Here is a 22,496-nt window from a genome sequence, read left to right as displayed (position 1 = left end):
TCTCTGCTGTATACACTGTATATATCTGTATATCTCTGCTGTATACACTGTATATATCTGTATATCTCTGCTGTATACACTGTATATATCTATATCTCTGCTGTATACACTGTATATATCTATATCTCTGCTGTATACACTGTATATATCTATATCTCTGCTGTATACACTGTATATATCTATATCTCTGCTGTATACACTGTATATATCTATATCTCTGCTGTATACACTGTATATATCTATATCTCTGCTGTATACACTGTATATATCTATATCTCTGCTGTATACACTGTATATATCTATATCTCTGCTGTATACACTGTATATATCTGTATATCTCTGCTTTATACACTGTATATATCTGTATATCTCTGCTTTATACACTGTATATATCTGTATCTCTGCTGTATATATCTATATCTCTGCTGTATACACTGTATATATCTGTATCTCTGCTGTATACACTGTATATATCTATATCTCTGCTGTATACACTGTATATATCTGTATCTCTGCTGTATACACTGTATATATCTATATCTCTGCTGTATACACTGTATATATCTGTATCTCTGCTGTATACACTGTATATATCTATATCTCTGCTGTATACACTGTATATATCTGTATCTCTGCTGTATACACTGTATATATCTGTATCTCTGCTGTATACACTGTATATATCTATATCTCTGCTGTATACACTGTATATATCTATATCTCTGCTGTATACACTGTATATATCTATATCTCTGCTGTATACACTGTATATATCTGTATCTCTGCTGTATACACTGTATATATCTGTATCTCTGCTGTATACACTGTATATATCTATATCTCTGCTGTATACACTGTATATATCTATATCTCTGCTGTATACACTGTATATATCTATATCTCTGCTGTATACACTGTATATATCTGTATCTCTGCTGTATACACTGTATATATCTATATCTCTGCTGTATACACTGTATATATCTATATCTCTGCTGTATACACTGTATATATCTATATCTCTGCTGTATACACTGTATATATCTATATCTCTGCTGTATACACTGTATATATCTATATCTCTGCTGTATACACTGTATATATCTATATCTCTGCTGTATACACTGTATATATCTGTATCTCTGCTGTATACACTGTATATATCTATATCTCTGCTGTATACACTGTATATATCTGTATCTCTGCTGTATACACTGTATATATCTATATCTCTGCTGTATACACTGTATATATCTGTATCTCTGCTGTATACACTGTATATATCTATATCTCTGCTGTATACACTGTATATATCTGTATCTCTGCTGTATACACTGTATATATCTGTATCTCTGCTGTATACACTGTATATATCTATATCTCTGCTGTATACACTGTATATATCTGTATATCTCTGCTGTATACACTGTATATATCTGTATATCTCTGCTGTATACACTGTATATATCTATATCTCTGCTGTATACACTGTATATATCTGTATCTCTGCTGTATACACTGTATATATCTGTATCTCTGCTGTATACACTGTATATCTCTGTATATCTCTGCTGTATACACTGTATATATCTATATCTCTGCTGTATACACTGTATATATCTATATCTCTGCTGTATACACTGTATATATCTGTATCTCTGCTGTATACACTGTATATATCTGTATCTCTGCTGTATACACTGTATATATCTGTATCTCTGCTGTATACACTGTATATATATCTCTGCTGTATACACTGTATATATCTATATCTCTGCTGTATACACTGTATATATCTGTATCTCTGCTGTATACACTGTATATATCTGTATCTCTGCTGTATACACTGTATATATCTGTATCTCTGCTGTATACACTGTATATATCTATATCTCTGCTGTATACACTGTATATATCTATATCTCTGCTGTATACACTGTATATCTCTGTATCTCTGCTGTATACACTGTATATATCTGTATCTCTGCTGTATACACTGTATATATCTGTATCTCTGCTGTATACACTGTATATATCTATATCTCTGCTGTATATATCTATATCTCTGCTGTATACACTGTATATCTCTGCTGTATACACTGTATATATCTATATCTCTGCTGTATACACTGTATATATCTGTATATCTCTGCTGTATACACTGTATATATCTATATCTCTGCTGTATACACTGTATATATCTGTATCTCTGCTGTATACACTGTATATATCTGTATATCTCTGCTGTATACACTGTATATATCTATATCTCTGCTGTATACACTGTATATATCTATATCTCTGCTGTATACACTGTATATATCTGTATATCTCTGCTGTATACACTGTATATATCTGTATATCTCTGCTGTATACACTGTATATATCTGTATATCTCTGCTGTATACACTGTATATATCTGTATCTCTGCTGTATACACTGTATATATCTATATCTCTGCTGTATACACTGTATATATCTGTATCTCTGCTGTATACACTGTATATATCTATATCTCTGCTGTATACACTGTATATATCTATATCTCTGCTGTATACACTGTATATATCTATATCTCTGCTGTATACACTGTATATATCTGTATATATCTGCTGTATACACTGTATATATCTGTATCTCTGCTGTATACACTGTATATATCTGTATCTCTGCTGTATACACTGTATATATCTATATCTCTGCTGTATACACTGTATATATCTATATCTCTGCTGTATACACTGTATATATCTATATCTCTGCTGTACACACTGTATATATCTATATCTCTGCTGTATACACTGTATATATCTATATCTCTGCTGTATACACTGTATATATCTATATCTCTGCTGTATACACTGTATATATCTGTATCTCTGCTGTATACACTGTATATATCTGTATCTCTGCTGTATACACTGTATATATCTATATCTCTGCTGTATACACTGTATATATCTATATCTCTGCTGTATACACTGTATATATCTATATCTCTGCTGTACACACTGTATATATCTATATCTCTGCTGTATACACTGTATATATCTATATCTCTGCTGTATACACTGTATATATCTATATCTCTGCTGTATACACTGTATATATCTGTATATCTCTGCTGTATACACTGTATATATCTGTATATCTCTGCTGTATACACTGTATATATCTGTATATCTCTGCTGTTCACACTGTATATATCTATATCTCTGCTGTATACACTGTATATATCTGTATCTCTGCTGTATACACTGTATATATCTATATCTCTGCTGTATACACTGTATATATCTATATCTCTGCTGTATATATCTGTATCTCTGCTGTATACACTGTATATATCTATATCTCTGCTGTATACACTGTATATATCTGTATATCTCTGCTGTATACACTGTATATATCTATATCTCTGCCGTATACACTGTATATATCTATATCTCTGCCGTATACACTGTATATATCTGTATATCTCTGCTGTATACACTGTATATATCTATATCTCTGCTGTATACACTGTATATATCTGTATCTCTGCTGTATACACTGTATATATCTATATCTCTGCTGTATACACTGTATATATCTGTATATCTCTGCTGTATACACTGTATATATCTGTATATCTCTGCTGTATACACTGTATATATCTATATCTCTGCTGTATACACTGTATATATCTGTATATCTCTGCTGTATACACTGTATATATCTGTATATCTCTGCTGTATACACTGTATATATCTGTATATCTCTGCTGTTCACACTGTATATATCTATATCTCTGCTGTATACACTGTATATATCTGTATCTCTGCTGTATACACTGTATATATCTATATCTCTGCTGTATACACTGTATATATCTATATCTCTGCTGTATATATCTGTATCTCTGCTGTATACACTGTATATATCTATATCTCTGCTGTATACACTGTATATATCTGTATATCTCTGCTGTATACACTGTATATATCTATATCTCTGCCGTATACACTGTATATATCTATATCTCTGCCGTATACACTGTATATATCTGTATATCTCTGCTGTATATATCTGTATATCTCTGCTGTATATATCTGTATATCTCTGCTGTATACACTGTATATAGCTGTATATCTCTGCTGTATACACTGTATATATCTATATCTCTGCTGTATACACTGTATATATCTATATCTCTGCTGTATACACTGTATATATCTGTATCTCTGCTGTATACACTGTATATATCTGTATCTCTGCTGTATACACTGTATATATCTGTATCTCTGCTGTATACACTGTATATATCTGTATCTCTGCTGTATACACTGTATATATCTATATCTCTGCTGTATACACTGTATATATCTGTATATCTCTGCTGTATACACTGTATATATCTGTATATCTCTGCTGTATACACTGTATATATCTATATCTCTGCTGTATACACTGTATATATCTATATCTCTGCTGTATACACTGTATATATCTATATCTCTGCTGTATACACTGTATATATCTGTATCTCTGCTGTATACACTGTATATATCTGTATCTCTGCTGTATACACTGTATATATCTGTATCTCTGCTGTATACACTGTATATATCTATATCTCTGCTGTATACACTGTATATATCTGTATATCTCTGCTGTATACACTGTATATATCTATATCTCTGCTGTATACACTGTATATATCTATATCTCTGCTGTATACACTGTATATATCTATATCTCTGCTGTATACACTGTATATATCTGTATATCTCTGCTGTATACACTGTATATATCTGTATCTCTGCTGTATACACTGTATATATCTGTATATCTCTGCTGTTCACACTGTATATATCTGTATATCTCTGCTGTATACACTGTATATATCTGTATATCTCTGCTGTATACACTGTATATATCTGTATATCTCTGCTGTATACACTGTATATATCTATATCTCTGCTGTATACACTGTATATATCTATATCTCTGCTGTATACACTGTATATATCTATATCTCTGCTGTATACACTGTATATATCTGTATATCTCTGCTGTATACACTGTATATATCTGTATCTCTGCTGTATACACTGTATATATCTGTATATCTCTGCTGTTCACACTGTATATATCTATATCTCTGCTGTATACACTGTATATATCTGTATCTCTGCTGTATACACTGTATATATCTGTATCTCTGCTGTATACACTGTATATATCTGTATCTCTGCTGTATACACTGTATATATCTATATCTCTGCTGTACACACTGTATATATCTATATCTCTGCTGTACACACTGTATATATCTATATCTCTGCTGTATACACTGTATATATCTGTATCTCTGCTGTATACACTGTATATATCTATATCTCTGCTGTATACACTGTATATATCTGTATCTCTGCTGTATACACTGTATATATCTGTATATCTCTGCTGTATACACTGTATATATCTGTATCTCTGCTGTATACACTGTATATATCTGTATATCTCTGCTGTATACACTGTATATATCTATATCTCTGCTGTATACACTGTATATATCTGTATCTCTGCTGTATACACTGTATATATCTATATCTCTGCTGTATACACTGTATATATCTATATCTCTGCTGTATACACTGTATATATCTGTATCTCTGCTGTATACACTGTATATATCTATATCTCTGCTGTATATATCTGTATCTCTGCTGTATATATCTGTATCTCTGCTGTATACACTGTATATATCTGCTGTATACACTGTATATATCTATATCTCTGCTGTATACACTGTATATATCTATATCTCTGCTGTATACACTGTATATATCTGTATCTCTGCTGTATACACTGTATATATCTGTATCTCTGCTGTATACACTGTATATATCTGTATCTCTGCTGTATACACTGTATATATCTGTATCTCTGCTGTATACACTGTATATATCTGTATATCTCTGCTGTATACACTGTATATATCTATATCTCTGCTGTATACACTGTATATATCTGTATCTCTGCTGTATACACTGTATATATCTGTATATCTCTGCTGTATACACTGTATATATCTATATCTCTGCTGTATGTATCTATATCTCTGCTGTATACACTGTATATATCTGTATCTCTGCTGTATATATCTATATCTCTGCTGTATACACTGTATATATCTGTATCTCTGCTGTATACACTGTATATATCTATATCTCTGCTGTATATATCTATATCTCTGCTGTATACACTGTATATATCTGTATCTCTGCTGTATACACTGTATATATCTATATCTCTGCTGTATACACTGTATATATCTATATCTCTGCTGTATACACTGTATATATCTATATCTCTGCTGTATACACTGTATATATCTGTATCTCTGCTGTATACACTGTATATATCTATATCTCTGCTGTATACACTATATATATCTGTATATCTCTGCTGTATACACTGTATATATCTGTATATCTCTGCTGTATACACTGTATATATCTATATCTCTGCTGTATACACTGTATATATCTATATCTCTGCTGTATACACTGTATATATCTGTATATCTCTGCTGTATACACTGTATATGTCTGTATCTCTGCTGTATATATCTATATCTCTGCTGTATACACTGTATATATCTGTATCTCTGCTGTATACACTGTATATATCTATATCTCTGCTGTATACACTGTATATATCTGTATCTCTGCTGTATACACTGTATATATCTATATCTCTGCTGTATACACTGTATATATCTGTATCTCTGCTGTATACACTGTATATATCTGTATCTCTGCTGTATACACTGTATATATCTGTATATCTCTGCTGTATACACAGTATATATCTATATCTCTGCTGTATATATCTATATCTCTGCTGTATACACTGTATATATCTGTATCTCTGCTGTATACACTGTATATATCTGTATCTCTGCTGTATACACTGTATATATCTATATCTCTGCTGTATATATCTATATCTCTGCTGTATACACTGTATATATCTGTATCTCTGCTGTATACACTGTATATATCTATATCTCTGCTGTATACACAGTATATATCTATATCTCTGCTGTATATATCTATATCTCTGCTGTATACACTGTATATATCTGTATCTCTGCTGTATACACTGTATATATCTATATCTCTGCTGTATACACTGTATATATCTATATCTCTGCTGTATACACTGTATATATCTATATCTCTGCTGTATACACTGTATATATCTGTATCTCTGCTGTATACACTGTATATATCTATATCTCTGCTGTATACACTGTATATATCTGTATCTCTGCTGTATACACTGTATATATCTGTATATCTCTGCTGTATACACTGTATATATCTGTATATCTCTGCTGTATATATCTATATCTCTGCTGTATACACTGTATATATCTGTATCTCTGCTGTATACACTGTATATATCTATATCTCTGCTGTATACACTGTATATATCTGTATATCTCTGCTGTATATATCTGTATATCTCTGCTGTATATATCTGTATATCTCTGCTGTATATATCTATATCTCTGCTGTATACACTGTATATATCTATATCTCTGCTGTATACACTGTATATATCTATATCTCTGCTGTATACACTGTATATATCTGTATATCTCTGCTGTATATATCTGTATATCTCTGCTGTATATATCTGTATATCTCTGCTGTATATATCTATATCTCTGCTGTATACACTGTATATATCTATATCTCTGCTGTATACACTGTATATATCTATATCTCTGCTGTATACACTGTATATATCTGTATATCTCTGCTGTATATATCTGTATATCTCTGCTGTATACACTGTATATATCTATATCTCTGCTGTATACACTGTATATATCTATATCTCTGCTGTATACACTGTATATATCTATATCTCTGCTGTATACACTGTATATCTCTATATCTCTGCTGTATACACTGTATATATCTATATCTCTGCTGTATACACTGTATATATCTATATCTCTGCTGTATACACTGTATATATCTATATCTCTGCTGTATACACTGTATATATCTGTATCTCTGCTGTATACACTGTATATATCTATATCTCTGCTGTATACACTGTATATATCTGTATCTCTGCTGTATACACTGTATATATCTATATCTCTGCTGTATACACTGTATATATCTGTATCTCTGCTGTATACACTGTATATATCTCTATATCTCTGCTGTATACACTGTATATATCTGTATCTCTGCTGTATACACTGTATATATCTGTATATCTCTGCTGTATACACTGTATATATCTATATCTCTGCTGTATACACTGTATATATCTGTATCTCTGCTGTATACACTGTATATATCTATATCTCTGCTGTATACACTGTATATATCTGTATATCTCTGCTGTATACACTGTATATATCTGTATATCTCTGCTGTATACACTGTATATATCTATATCTCTGCTGTATATATCTATATCTCTGCTGTATACACTGTATATATCTATATCTCTGCTGTATACACTGTATATATCTATATCTCTGCTGTATACACTGTATATATCTGTATCTCTGCTGTATACACTGTATATATCTGTATATCTCTGCTGTATACACTGTATATATCTGTATCTCTGCTGTATACACTGTATATATCTATATCTCTGCTGTATACACTGTATATATCTGTATCTCTGCTGTATACACTGTATATATCTATATCTCTGCTGTATACACTGTATATATCTGTATCTCTGCTGTATACACTGTATATATCTATATCTCTGCTGTATACACTGTATATATCTATATCTCTGCTGTATACACTGTATATATCTGTATCTCTGCTGTATACACTGTATATATCTATATCTCTGCTGTATACACTGTATATATCTGTATCTCTGCTGTATACACTGTATATATCTATATCTCTGCTGTATACACTATATATATCTGTATATCTCTGCTGTATACACTGTATATATCTATATCTCTGCTGTATACACTATATATATCTGTATCTCTGCTGTATACACTGTATATATCTATATCTCTGCTGTATATATCTATATCTCTGCTGTATACACTGTATATATCTGTATCTCTGCTGTATACACTGTATATATCTATATCTCTGCTGTATATATCTATATCTCTGCTGTATACACTGTATATATCTGTATCTCTGCTGTATACACTGTATATATCTATATCTCTGCTGTATACACTGTATATATCTGTATCTCTGCTGTATACACTGTATATATCTATATCTCTGCTGTATACACTATATATATCTGTATATCTCTGCTGTATACACTGTATATATCTATATCTCTGCTGTATACACTATATATATCTGTATCTCTGCTGTATACACTGTATATATCTATATCTCTGCTGTATATATCTATATCTCTGCTGTATACACTGTATATATCTGTATCTCTGCTGTATACACTGTATATATCTATATCTCTGCTGTATACACTGTATATATCTATATCTCTGCTGTATACACTGTATATATCTATATCTCTGCTGTATACACTATATATCTCTGCTGTATACACTGTATATATCTGTATCTCTACTGTATACACTGTATATATCTATATCTCTGCTGTATACACTGTATATATCTGTATCTCTGCTGTATACACTATATATATCTGTATCTCTGCTGTATACACTGTATATATCTGTATATCTCTGCTGTATACACTGTATATATCTGTATCTCTGCTGTATACACTGTATATATCTATATCTCTGCTGTATATATCTATATCTCTGCTGTATACACTGTATATATCTGTATCTCTGCTGTATACACTGTATATATCTATATCTCTGCTGTATACACTGTATATATCTGTATCTCTGCTGTATACACTGTATATATCTATATCTCTGCTGTATACACTATATATATCTGTATATCTCTGCTGTATACACTGTATATATCTATATCTCTGCTGTATACACTGTATATATCTGTATCTCTGCTGTATATATCTATATCTCTGCTGTATACACTGTATATATCTGTATCTCTGCTGTATATATCTGTATCTCTGCTGTATACACTGTATATATCTGTATCTCTGCTGTATACACTGTATATATCTGTATCTCTGCTGTATACACTGTATATATCTATATCTCTGCTGTATACACTGTATATATCTATATCTCTGCTGTATACACTGTATATATCTGTATCTCTGCTGTATACACTGTATATATCTGTATCTCTGCTGTATACACTGTATATATCTATATCTCTGCTGTATATATCTATATCTCTGCTGTATACACTGTATATATCTGTATCTCTGCTGTATACACTGTATATATCTATATCTCTGCTGTATACACTGTATATATCTATATCTCTGCTGTATACACTGTATATATCTATATCTCTGCTGTATACACTGTATATATCTGTATCTCTGCTGTATACACTGTATATATCTATATCTCTGCTGTATACACTATATATATCTGTATATCTCTGCTGTATACACTGTATATATCTATATCTCTGCTGTATACACTGTATATATCTATATCTCTGCTGTATACACTGTATATATCTGTATATCTCTGCTGTATACACTGTATATGTCTGTATCTCTGCTGTATATATCTATATCTCTGCTGTATACACTGTATATATCTGTATCTCTGCTGTATACACTGTATATATCTATATCTCTGCTGTATACACTGTATATATCTGTATCTCTGCTGTATACACTGTATATATCTATATCTCTGCTGTATACACTGTATATATCTGTATCTCTGCTGTATACACTGTATATATCTGTATATCTCTGCTGTATACACTGTATATATCTGTATCTCTGCTGTATACACTGTATATATCTGTATCTCTGCTGTATACACTGTATATATCTATATCTCTGCTGTATACACTGTATATATCTGTATATCTCTGCTGTATACACTGTATATATCTATATCTCTGCTGTATATATCTATATCTCTGCTGTATACACTGTATATATCTGTATCTCTGCTGTATACACTGTATATATCTGTATCTCTGCTGTATACACTGTATATATCTGTATATCTCTGCTGTATACACAGTATATATCTATATCTCTGCTGTATATATCTATATCTCTGCTGTATACACTGTATATATCTGTATCTCTGCTGTATACACTGTATATATCTATATCTCTGCTGTATACACTGTATATATCTATATCTCTGCTGTATACACTGTATATATCTGTATCTCTGCTGTATACACTGTATATATCTATATCTCTGCTGTATACACTGTATATATCTGTATCTCTGCTGTATACACTGTATATATCTGTATATCTCTGCTGTATACACGGTATATATCTGTATATCTCTGCTGTATACACTGTATATCTCTGTATATCTCTGCTGTATACACTGTATATATCTATATCTCTGCTGTATACACTGTATATATCTATATCTCTGCTGTATACACGGTATATATCTGTATATCTCTGCTGTATACACTGTATATATCTGTATCTCTGCTGTATACACTGTATATATCTATATCTCTGCTGTATACACTGTATATATCTGTATCTCTGCTGTATACACTGTATATATCTATATCTCTGCTGTATACACTGTATATATCTATATCTCTGCTGTATACACTGTATATATCTATATCTCTGCTGTATACACTGTATATATCTGTATATCTCTGCTGTATACACTGTATATATCTGTATATCTCTGCTGTATACACTGTATATATCTATATCTCTGCTATATACACTGTATATATCTATATCTCTGCTGTATACACTGTATATATCTATATCTCTGCTGTATACACTGTATATATCTATATCTCTGCTGTATACACTGTATATATCTATATCTCTGCTGTATACACTGTATATATCTATATCTCTGCTGTATACACTGTATATATCTGTATCTCTGCTGTATACACTGTATATATCTATATCTCTGCTGTATACACTGTATATATCTGTATATCTCTGCTGTACACACTGTATATATCTATATCTCTGCTGTATACACTGTATATATCTATATCTCTGCTGTATACACTGTATATATCTGTATATCTCTGCTGTATACACTGTATATATCTATATCTCTGCTGTATACACTGTATATATCTGTATCTCTGCTGTATACACTGTATATATCTATATCTCTGCTGTATACACTGTATATATCTGTATATCTCTGCTGTATACACTGTATATATCTATATCTCTGCTGTATACACTGTATATATCTATATCTCTGCTGTATACACTGTATATATCTATATCTCTGCTGTATACACTGTATATATCTGTATCTCTGCTGTATACACTGTATATATCTGTATCTCTGCTGTATACACTGTATATATCTGTATCTCTGCTGTATACACTGTATATATCTGTATATCTCTGCTGTATACACTGTATATATCTGTATCTCTGCTGTATACACTGTATATATCTGTATCTCTGCTGTATACACTGTATATATCTGTATATCTCTGCTGTATACACTGTATATATCTATATCTCTGCTGTATACACTGTATATATCTGTATATCTCTGCTGTATACACTGTATATATCTGTATATCTCTGCTGTATACACTGTATATATCTATATCTCTGCTGTATACACTGTATATATCTATATCTCTGCTGTATACACTGTATATATCTGTATCTCTGCTGTATACACTGTATATATCTATATCTCTGCTGTATACACTGTATATATCTATATCTCTGCTGTATACACTGTATATATCTATATCTCTGCTGTATACACTGTATATATCTGTATCTCTGCTGTATACACTGTATATATCTGTATATCTCTGCTGTATACACTGTATATATCTGTATCTCTGCTGTATACACTGTATATATCTGTATATCTCTGCTGTATACACTGTATATATCTATATCTCTGCTGTATACACTGTATATATCTGTATATCTCTGCTGTATACACTGTATATATCTGTATCTCTGCTGTATATATCTATATCTCTGCTGTATACACTGTATATATCTGTATATCTCTGCTGTACACACTGTATATATCTATATCTCTGCTGTATACACTGTATATATCTGTATATCTCTGCTGTATATATCTGTATCTCTGCTGTATACACTGTATATATCTATATCTCTGCTGTATACACTGTATATATCTGTATATCTCTGCTGTATACACTGTATATATCTATATCTCTGCTGTATACACTGTATATATCTGTATATCTCTGCTGTACACACTGTATATATCTATATCTCTGCTGTATACACTGTATATATCTGTATATCTCTGCTGTATATATCTGTATCTCTGCTGTATACACTGTATATATCTGTATCTCTGCTGTATACACTGTATATATCTGTATATCTCTGCTGTATACACTGTATATATCTGTATATCTCTGCTGTATACACTGTATATATCTGTATATCTCTGCTGTATACACTGTATATATCTATATCTCTGCTGTATACACTGTATATATCTATATCTCTGCTGTATACACTGTATATATCTGTATCTCTGCTGTATACACTGTATATATCTATATCTCTGCTGTATACACTGTATATATCTGTATCTCTGCTGTATATATCTGTATCTCTGCTGTATACACTGTATATATCTGTATATCTCTGCTGTATATATCTGTATCTCTGCTGTATACACTGTATATATCTGTATATCTCTGCTGTATACACTGTATATATCTGTATATCTCTGCTGTATACACTGTATATATCTGTATCTCTGCTGTATACACTGTATATATCTGTATCTCTGCTGTATACACTGTATATATCTGTATATCTCTGCTGTATACACTGTATATATCTGTATATCTCTGCTGTATACACTGTATATATCTGTATATCTCTGCTGTATACACTGTATGTATCTGTATATCTCTGCTGTATACACTGTATATATCTGTATCTCTGCTGTATACACTGTATATATCTGTATATCTCTGCTGTATATATCTGTATCTCTGCTGTATATATCTATATCTCTGCTGTATACACTGTATATATCTGTATCTCTGCTGTATACACTGTATATATCTGTATATCTCTGCTGTATACACTGTATATATCTGTATCTCTGCTGTATACACTGTATATATCTATATCTCTGCTGTATACACTGTATATATCTGTATATCTCTGCTGTATACACTGTATATATCTATATCTCTGCTGTATACACTGTATATATCTGTATATCTCTGCTGTATACACTGTATATCTCTGTATATCTCTGCTGTATACACTGTATATATCTGTATCTCTGCTGTATACACTGTATATATCTATATCTCTGCTGTATACACTGTATATATCTGTATCTCTGCTGTATACACTGTATATATCTGTATCTCTGCTGTATACACTGTATATATCTATATCTCTGCTGTATATATCTATATCTCTGCTGTATACACTGTATATATCTGTATCTCTGCTGTATACACTGTATATATCTATATCTCTGCTGTATATATCTATATCTCTGCTGTATACACTGTATATATCTATATCTCTGCTGTATATCTCTATATCTCTGCTGTATACACTGTATATATCTGTATCTCTGCTGTATACACTGTATATATCTATATCTCTGCTGTATACACTGTATATATCTATATCTCTGCTGTATACACTGTATATATCTGTATATCTCTGCTGTATACACTGTATATATCTATATCTCTGCTGTATACACTGTATATATCTGTATCTCTGCTGTATACACTGTATATATCTATATCTCTGCTGTATACACTGTATATATCTATATCTCTGCTGTATACACTGTATATATCTATATCTCTGCTGTATACACTGTATATATCTGTATATCTCTGCTGTATACACTGTATATATCTATATCTCTGCTGTATACACTGTATATATCTGTATCTCTGCTGTATACACTGTATATATCTATATCTCTGCTGTATACACTGTATATATCTATATCTCTGCTGTATACACTGTATATATCTATATCTCTGCTGTATACACTGTATATATCTGTATATCTCTGCTGTATACACTGTATATATCTATATCTCTGCTGTATACACTGTATATATCTGTATCTCTGCTGTATACACTGTATATATCTGTATCTCTGCTGTATACACTGTATATATCTGTATCTCTGCTGTATACACTGTATATATCTGTATCTCTGCTGTATACACTGTATATATCTATATCTCTGCTGTATACACTGTATATATCTGTATCTCTGCTGTATACACTGTATATATCTGTATATCTCTGCTGTATACACTGTATATATCTATATCTCTGCTGTATACACTGTATATATCTGTATCTCTGCTGTATACACTGTATATATCTGTATATCTCTGCTGTATACACTGTATATATCTGTATATCTCTGCTGTATACACTGTATATATCTGTATATCTCTGCTGTATACACTGTATATATCTGTATCTCTGCTGTATACACTGTATATATCTATATCTCTGCTGTATACACTGTATATATCTGTATCTCTGCTGTATACACTGTATATATCTGTATCTCTGCTGTATACACTGTATATATCTGTATCTCTGCTGTATACACTGTATATATCTATATCTCTGCTGTATACACTGTATATATCTATATCTCTGCTGTATACACTGTATATATCTATATCTCTGCTGTATACACTGTATATATCTATATCTCTGCTGTATACACTGTATATATCTATATCTCTGCTGTATACACTGTATATATCTATATCTCTGCTGTATACACTGTATATATCTATATCTCTGCTGTATACACTGTATATACTGTATATCTCTGCTGTATACACTGTATATATCTGTATATCTCTGCTGTATACACTGTATATATCTGTATATCTCTGCTGTATACACTGTATATATCTATATCTCTGCTGTATACACTGTATATATCTATATCTCTGCTGTATACACTGTATATATCTGTATCTCTGCTGTATACACTGTATATATCTGTATATCTCTGCTGTATACACTGTATATATCTATATCTCGGCTGTATACACTGTATATATCTATATCTCTGCTGTATACACTGTATATATCTATATCTCTGCTGTATACACTGTATATATCTGTATATCTCTGCTGTATACACTGTATATATCTATATCTCTGCTGTATACACTGTATATATCTATATCTCTGCTGTATACACTGTATATATCTATATCTCTGCTGTATACACTGTATATATCTATATCTCTGCTGTATACACTGTATATATCTGTATCTCTGCTGTATACACTGTATATATCTGTATCTCTGCTGTATATATCTGTATATCTCTGCTGTATACACTGTATATATCTATATCTCTGCTGTATACACTGTATATATCTATATCTCTGCTGTATACACTGTATATATCTGTATATCTCTGCTCTATACACTGTATATATCTATATCTCTGCTGTATACACTGTATATATCTGTATCTCTGCTGTATACACTGTATATATCTATATCTCTGCTGTATACACTGTATATATCTATATCTCTGCTGTATACACTGTATATATCTGTATCTCTGCTGTATACACTGTATATATCTGTATCTCTGCTGTATACACTGTATATATCTATATCTCTGCTGTATACACTGTATATATCTATATCTCTGCTGTATACACTGTATATATCTGTATCTCTGCTGTATACACTGTATATATCTATATCTCTGCTGTATACACTGTATATATCTATATCTCTGCTGTATACACTGTATATATCTGTATATCTCTGCTGTATACACTGTATATATCTATATCTCTGCTGTATACACTGTATATATCTGTATCTCTGCTGTACACACTGTATATATCTGTATCTCTGCTGTATACACTGTATATATCTGTATCTCTGCTGTATACACTGTATATATCTGTATATCTCTGCTGTATACACTGTATATATCTGTATCTCTGCTGTATACACTGTATATATCTATATCTCTGCTGTATACACTGTATATATCTGTATATCTCTGCTGTATACACTGTATATATCTGTATCTCTGCTGTATACACTGTATATATCTATATCTCTGCTGTATACACTGTATATATCTATATCTCTGCTGTATACACTGTATATATCTATATCTCTGCTGTATACACTGTATATATCTGTATCTCTGCTGTATACACTGTATATATCTGTATCTCTGCTGTATACACTGTATATATCTGTATCTCTGCTGTATACACTGTATATATCTATATCTCTGCTGTATACACTGTATATATCTGTATCTCTGCTGTATACACTGTATATATCTATATCTCTGCTGTATACACTGTATATATCTATATCTCTGCTGTATACACTGTATATATCTATATCTCTGCTGTATATATCTGTATATCTCTGCTGTATACACTGTATATATCTATATCTCTGCTGTATACACTGTATATATCTATATCTCTGCTGTATACACTGTATATATCTATATCTCTGCTGTATACACTGTATATATCTGTATCTCTGCTGTATACACTGTATAGATCTGTATCTCTGCTGTATACACTGTATATATCTGTATATCTCTGCTGTATATATCTGTATATCTCTGCTGTATACACTGTATATATCTGTATATCTCTGCTGTATACACTATATATCTCTGCTGTATACACTGTATATATCTGTATCTCTACTGTATACACTGTATATATCTATATCTCTGCTGTATACACTGTATATATCTGTATCTCTGCTGTATACACTGTATATATCTATATCTCTGCTGTATACACTGTATATCTCTGTATATCTCTGCTGTATACACTGTATATATCTGTATCTCTACTGTATACACTGTATATATCTGTATATCTCTGCTGTATACACTGTATATATCTGTATCTCTACTGTATACACTGTATATATCTATATCTCTGCTGTATACACTGTATATATCTGTATCTCTGCTGTATACACTGTATATATCTGTATCTCTGCTGTATACACTATATATCTCTGCTGTATACACTGTATATATCTGTATATCTCTGCTGTATACACTGTATATATCTGTATCTCTGCTGTATACACTGTATATATCTATATCTCTGCTGTATACACTGTATATATCTATATCTCTGCTGTATACACTGTATATCTCTGTATATCTCTGCTGTATACACTGTATATATCTGTATCTCTACTGTATACACTGTATATATCTGTATATCTCTGCTGTATACACTGTATATATCTGTATATCTCTGCTGTATACACTGTATATATCTATATCTCTGCTGTATACACTGTATATATCTATATCTCTGCTGTATACACTGTATATCTCTGCTGTATACACTGTATATCTCTGCTGTATACACTGTATATATCTGTATATCTCTGTATATCTCTGCTGTATATATCTGTATATATCTGTATATCTCTGCTGTATACACTGTATATCTCTGCTGTATACACTGTATATACTTTCATCACGTCGGGTGAGCTTCTTACTGTGCACATGACGCTGTTGTCACTTCAGTGTTTTGTGATAAGCGGACGCCATTGTCCACCGCTCCTGGAATGTGCAGTGAATAGACCGGGTGATACGGACAGCTGTGCAGAGATCAGCGGGGGTTATACCCCTCATAGAGGCAGCAGAAGCCCCTGGCCCTGGACTTTGGTTTTGCCCCAAACGTCACCTCTCCAGTTGCTGTAGATCAGCCCTGACGCCCCATGAACATGCACTCAGGCCCAGTCATTTCTGGAGAAGAAGGGAGATCATCAACTGCCAGACTCCCAAGGTGGCGCCGCTTATCTTGAGGCAAATGGACCTGTTTTCCAACCTGCCGAATCCTAGTTTTCCCTGACAGGAGACATTGGGGCGTCATCACCTCTCGGATAGTCGTTAGGCCTTCAGGAGATGTTCAGCGGAGGGGCAGATAGTCCAGAGAGAGGGGGGTTCCTACCCCATGGGCACGGCAGATCTGAGGGTTCATGGTTTCCAGATGTGTAAGCGCCCGAGCTCCATCTCCTCTTGGTGATCTCCCAACCGTTGTGCCCCCTACTGGAGCGATGGCAGCATGGGTATTTACGGCAGTGACAGGCCGCGTCTTCTTTGTCACGCGGAGCGCGCTAATTAAGCAGTAATGTCTGCCCATGCCAGGCGGTGCCCGCTGCTGATGACAGACATGCCATCATTTAGCTGTGGGCTGGCATCCAACTTTTCCACTTTTTGAAAATCTCCATCATGGTGCAGCGGCGCCCGATCCTGCCTCAATCCCCAGAGACTTCTAGTAACATGTGCTAAATTGTCAGAGTAATCATCATCTCCGAGGCTCATCACCCTCAGCGGATTGTCTGCTGCCGATCATCAGGCGCGCTGAACGGCTGCAAATTTCACTTTAAAACTCCACGGTCCAGATTGTGATCAGCAGATGGCGGAAGATAAAGGACGCGAGAAACGATCCAGATATTGGCGGTTTCCTTCTTGGCCGGACGTAGCAGCTTAACTGGAAGAAAACGCTCAGGCCTTAATCTGCCCCCCCCCCCCACCCCGAAACGAAGAAAAAAAATAATCCGAGTCCTTGAGTCGTCTTCTATCAAGATGTCAGCAATACGTTTCTTAATTCTGTCTGTTTCTGGGAAAGCTGGGTGAGAACAATACACCGGCCTCACAGCTCGGACGCAGAACGCCTCCAAACATCTGCCCGTTAATTTCAATGGGAAATACGGCGTTCTGTTCTGGTTTTTTTATGCCTCGTTTTAAAAAAACGGCACGTAAAAAGACGCCAACAAAAAGGAAGTGCAGGTCACTTCTCGGGCCGTTTTTTATTGACTCTATAGAAAAACATCTCTAAAAACGGCCGTAAAAGTGCAGCGAAAAACGCGAGTATGATTAAAAAACTTCTGAAAATCAGGAGCGGTTTTCCCTTGACTACAGCTCTGTATTTTCAGCCGTTTTTTGTTAAGCGTGTGAACGTGGCCTTAAAGGGGATTTCCAGTTTTAAGTGGCTGAAGCTTAAAGGGTTAATTATGACAGGAGGTGTCCTCCTTTCCATATAAAACAATAGAGGGAGCCGGGCACCTCTCCATTCACTTCCCGCCAGAGTGCGGCCACCTCATCAGACAGGACGGGGGTCAGGCCACCCCCGATGTTGAGATAGGAGCGGTTCCCAGAGCTTGGACCGTATCTATCAGGCCTTTATAACAGATCCCGTCTAAGATGGGAATAACACTGGATAATGAATGTGTTTCAATTCCTCACCATTTTCAAGATCATTGCTTGCTGTCATACACACCTAGTCCTGCTCTCTCAGCTGAGAAGTGGAAACAATTGTATCCAGTGTAGACAATCTCTCTGGTAGTTTGCTACAATGTATCAGTCTGGAGTCCAGGCTGTTTATCTCACAGAATATTGTCTAGAATAGATAGACTGATACATTGTATCCACGTCTCAGCTGAGAACAGGGCCAAGTATGAACGGGGTTAGCCTCTGAATGTTCCCATTCACTGACAGCAAAGAAAGGACTTGAAAATGGACAGAATTAAAACAAAGTACATTAGAAAGTTGAGGATACATTGCTTAATGTTCAACAAACTTCTGACACCCCCACCAATCAAAACTTCTGACACCCCCACCAATCAAAACTTCTGACATCATTATGACATGTAAGAAGTTTGTTGAACGTTTAGATGGTCGGGAGGAGGGGTATCCATGCGCCGCGGGTGTCAGTTGTAAACTACAGGTGACCCCTCGCACTAACGCCCAGGATCGGAGATCACGCCGATCCCAGAAGGTTAACTACTTAGATGAGTCCCATTTGTCACTCCATTCCCGCCACATGATGCGATCGTGGGGTGCTGATGGTTGTCAAGACAATCGCTTGTTCAAGTCCCTTAAGGGGGACAAATAAAAAAGGAATGTAAAAAAAAAATTGTTGAATAAAATTTTTTAGTAATGTTCAAAAAAAAAAAAGGAAAAAAAAAAAAAGCCTTTTCCCATTTTCCCCTAAAATAATATAAAAAATAAAAGTTAACCTTCCGTTTTTACTTCACGGTCAATACTGTAAAAACAAAACCCCAAAAAATGGAGGAAGAGCTTTCTATTCCACCCGACACATTTTTTTCCCCGTTTTTCAGAACATTAAATTGTGCCGTTAAAAATGACAACCTGTCCCGCAAAAAAGAGGCCCGAAGACGGGGAGGAAAATAACAAAAATGAAAAATGAAGCTTTATTTATATACAACTGGAAAACCCCTTTAAATGCTAAATCTACATCATTTATCACCCAACTTTCCACAGTCCCTGAGTGACAGCCATAGGGGAGCGAGAGATATATCCCTGCCCTATAATGGCGGGTGTATTGGTTGTCACCCATCTTTCCCAGAACAAAGTAATGGCTGAACAACTTATCACCCAGATTTCCCAGACTCCTGAATGACAAATCTGCCTAGTTGTGCAATGATGAAGCTCCGGCAGATGTTCCTGCACTAGTCTGGGGCCCGCACCTGTCTTCCATGTATTATACCGCTGTCTATTATACTCCCGCTCAGTATTATGTCCTTTGAAGACGTCTTTCCATCATCCATCATCCTACAGCTGTTAAGTGCAATTAATGCGTTTTCCCCGGAGACGTTTATCGCGTCTCGTGCCAGAAAGAGAGAAGTAAATATAATTGTTACATTATAACGGCGGTTAGATAACTTATTCCCTGTGATGTGATGGTATCGAGAAGTGCAGAACCTCTCTGCCCCCATGACAACTACTTCATGTCCCATATATCCGGTGCTGAGACATTTACATTCATATGTGTGACTGATATAGCGCCGGACCAGGGTCACCGGCCCTTTAAGTGTTGTTATTATTATCACAGACATCAGTATTCATTCCAGGGTCAGGCTTGTAAATAAAGTTTTCTGCTTTTGACTATGGGGTACATAGATGACGTTTCTTGTGTCCGCAGGTGGTACATAGATGACGTTTCTTGTGTCCGCATGTGGTACATAGATGACGTTTCTTGTGTTTGCAGGTGGTACATAGATGACGTTTCTTGTGTCCGCAGGTCTGCAGGTGGTGCTGAACTCCATCATTAAGGCCATGGTCCCGCTGCTGCACATTGCGCTGCTCGTCTTATTCGTCATCATCATCTACGCCATCATCGGCCTGGAGCTGTTTATGGGCAAAATGCACAAAACCTGCTACTTCCTGACCAACAAAGGTACGAGAATCATCTCTGTATACAGCACCGGCGCATTTCACCTTAAATTTTTTTAAAAAGTAGAGAATACCAATATGGCTGCCATTATAGCTCCTAAAGGGGTCGTCACCCAGCTTTCCCAGAGTCCTGAAAGTCCTT

At 33.9% G+C, this 22,496-nt stretch overlaps 1 protein-coding gene across 1 annotated transcript in view; it reads left to right on the top strand.

The window, feature by feature from the left end:
* CACNA1C (calcium voltage-gated channel subunit alpha1 C) overlaps positions 1-22,496 on the top strand; it is a 141,156-nt gene that overhangs the window by 9,180 nt on the left and 109,480 nt on the right. Inside the window, exon 3 of the mRNA XM_075855600.1 lies at positions 22,203-22,358. Within this exon, the coding sequence (XP_075711715.1) occupies positions 22,203-22,358 (156 nt within the window). The remainder of the gene's footprint in view (positions 1-22,202; positions 22,359-22,496) is intronic.

This window comes from Rhinoderma darwinii, chromosome 3 (genome assembly GCF_050947455.1).
Source record: "Rhinoderma darwinii isolate aRhiDar2 chromosome 3, aRhiDar2.hap1, whole genome shotgun sequence".
NCBI lineage: Eukaryota > Metazoa > Chordata > Amphibia > Anura > Rhinodermatidae > Rhinoderma > Rhinoderma darwinii.
This window is presented reverse-complemented; position numbering and strand designations above follow the sequence as displayed.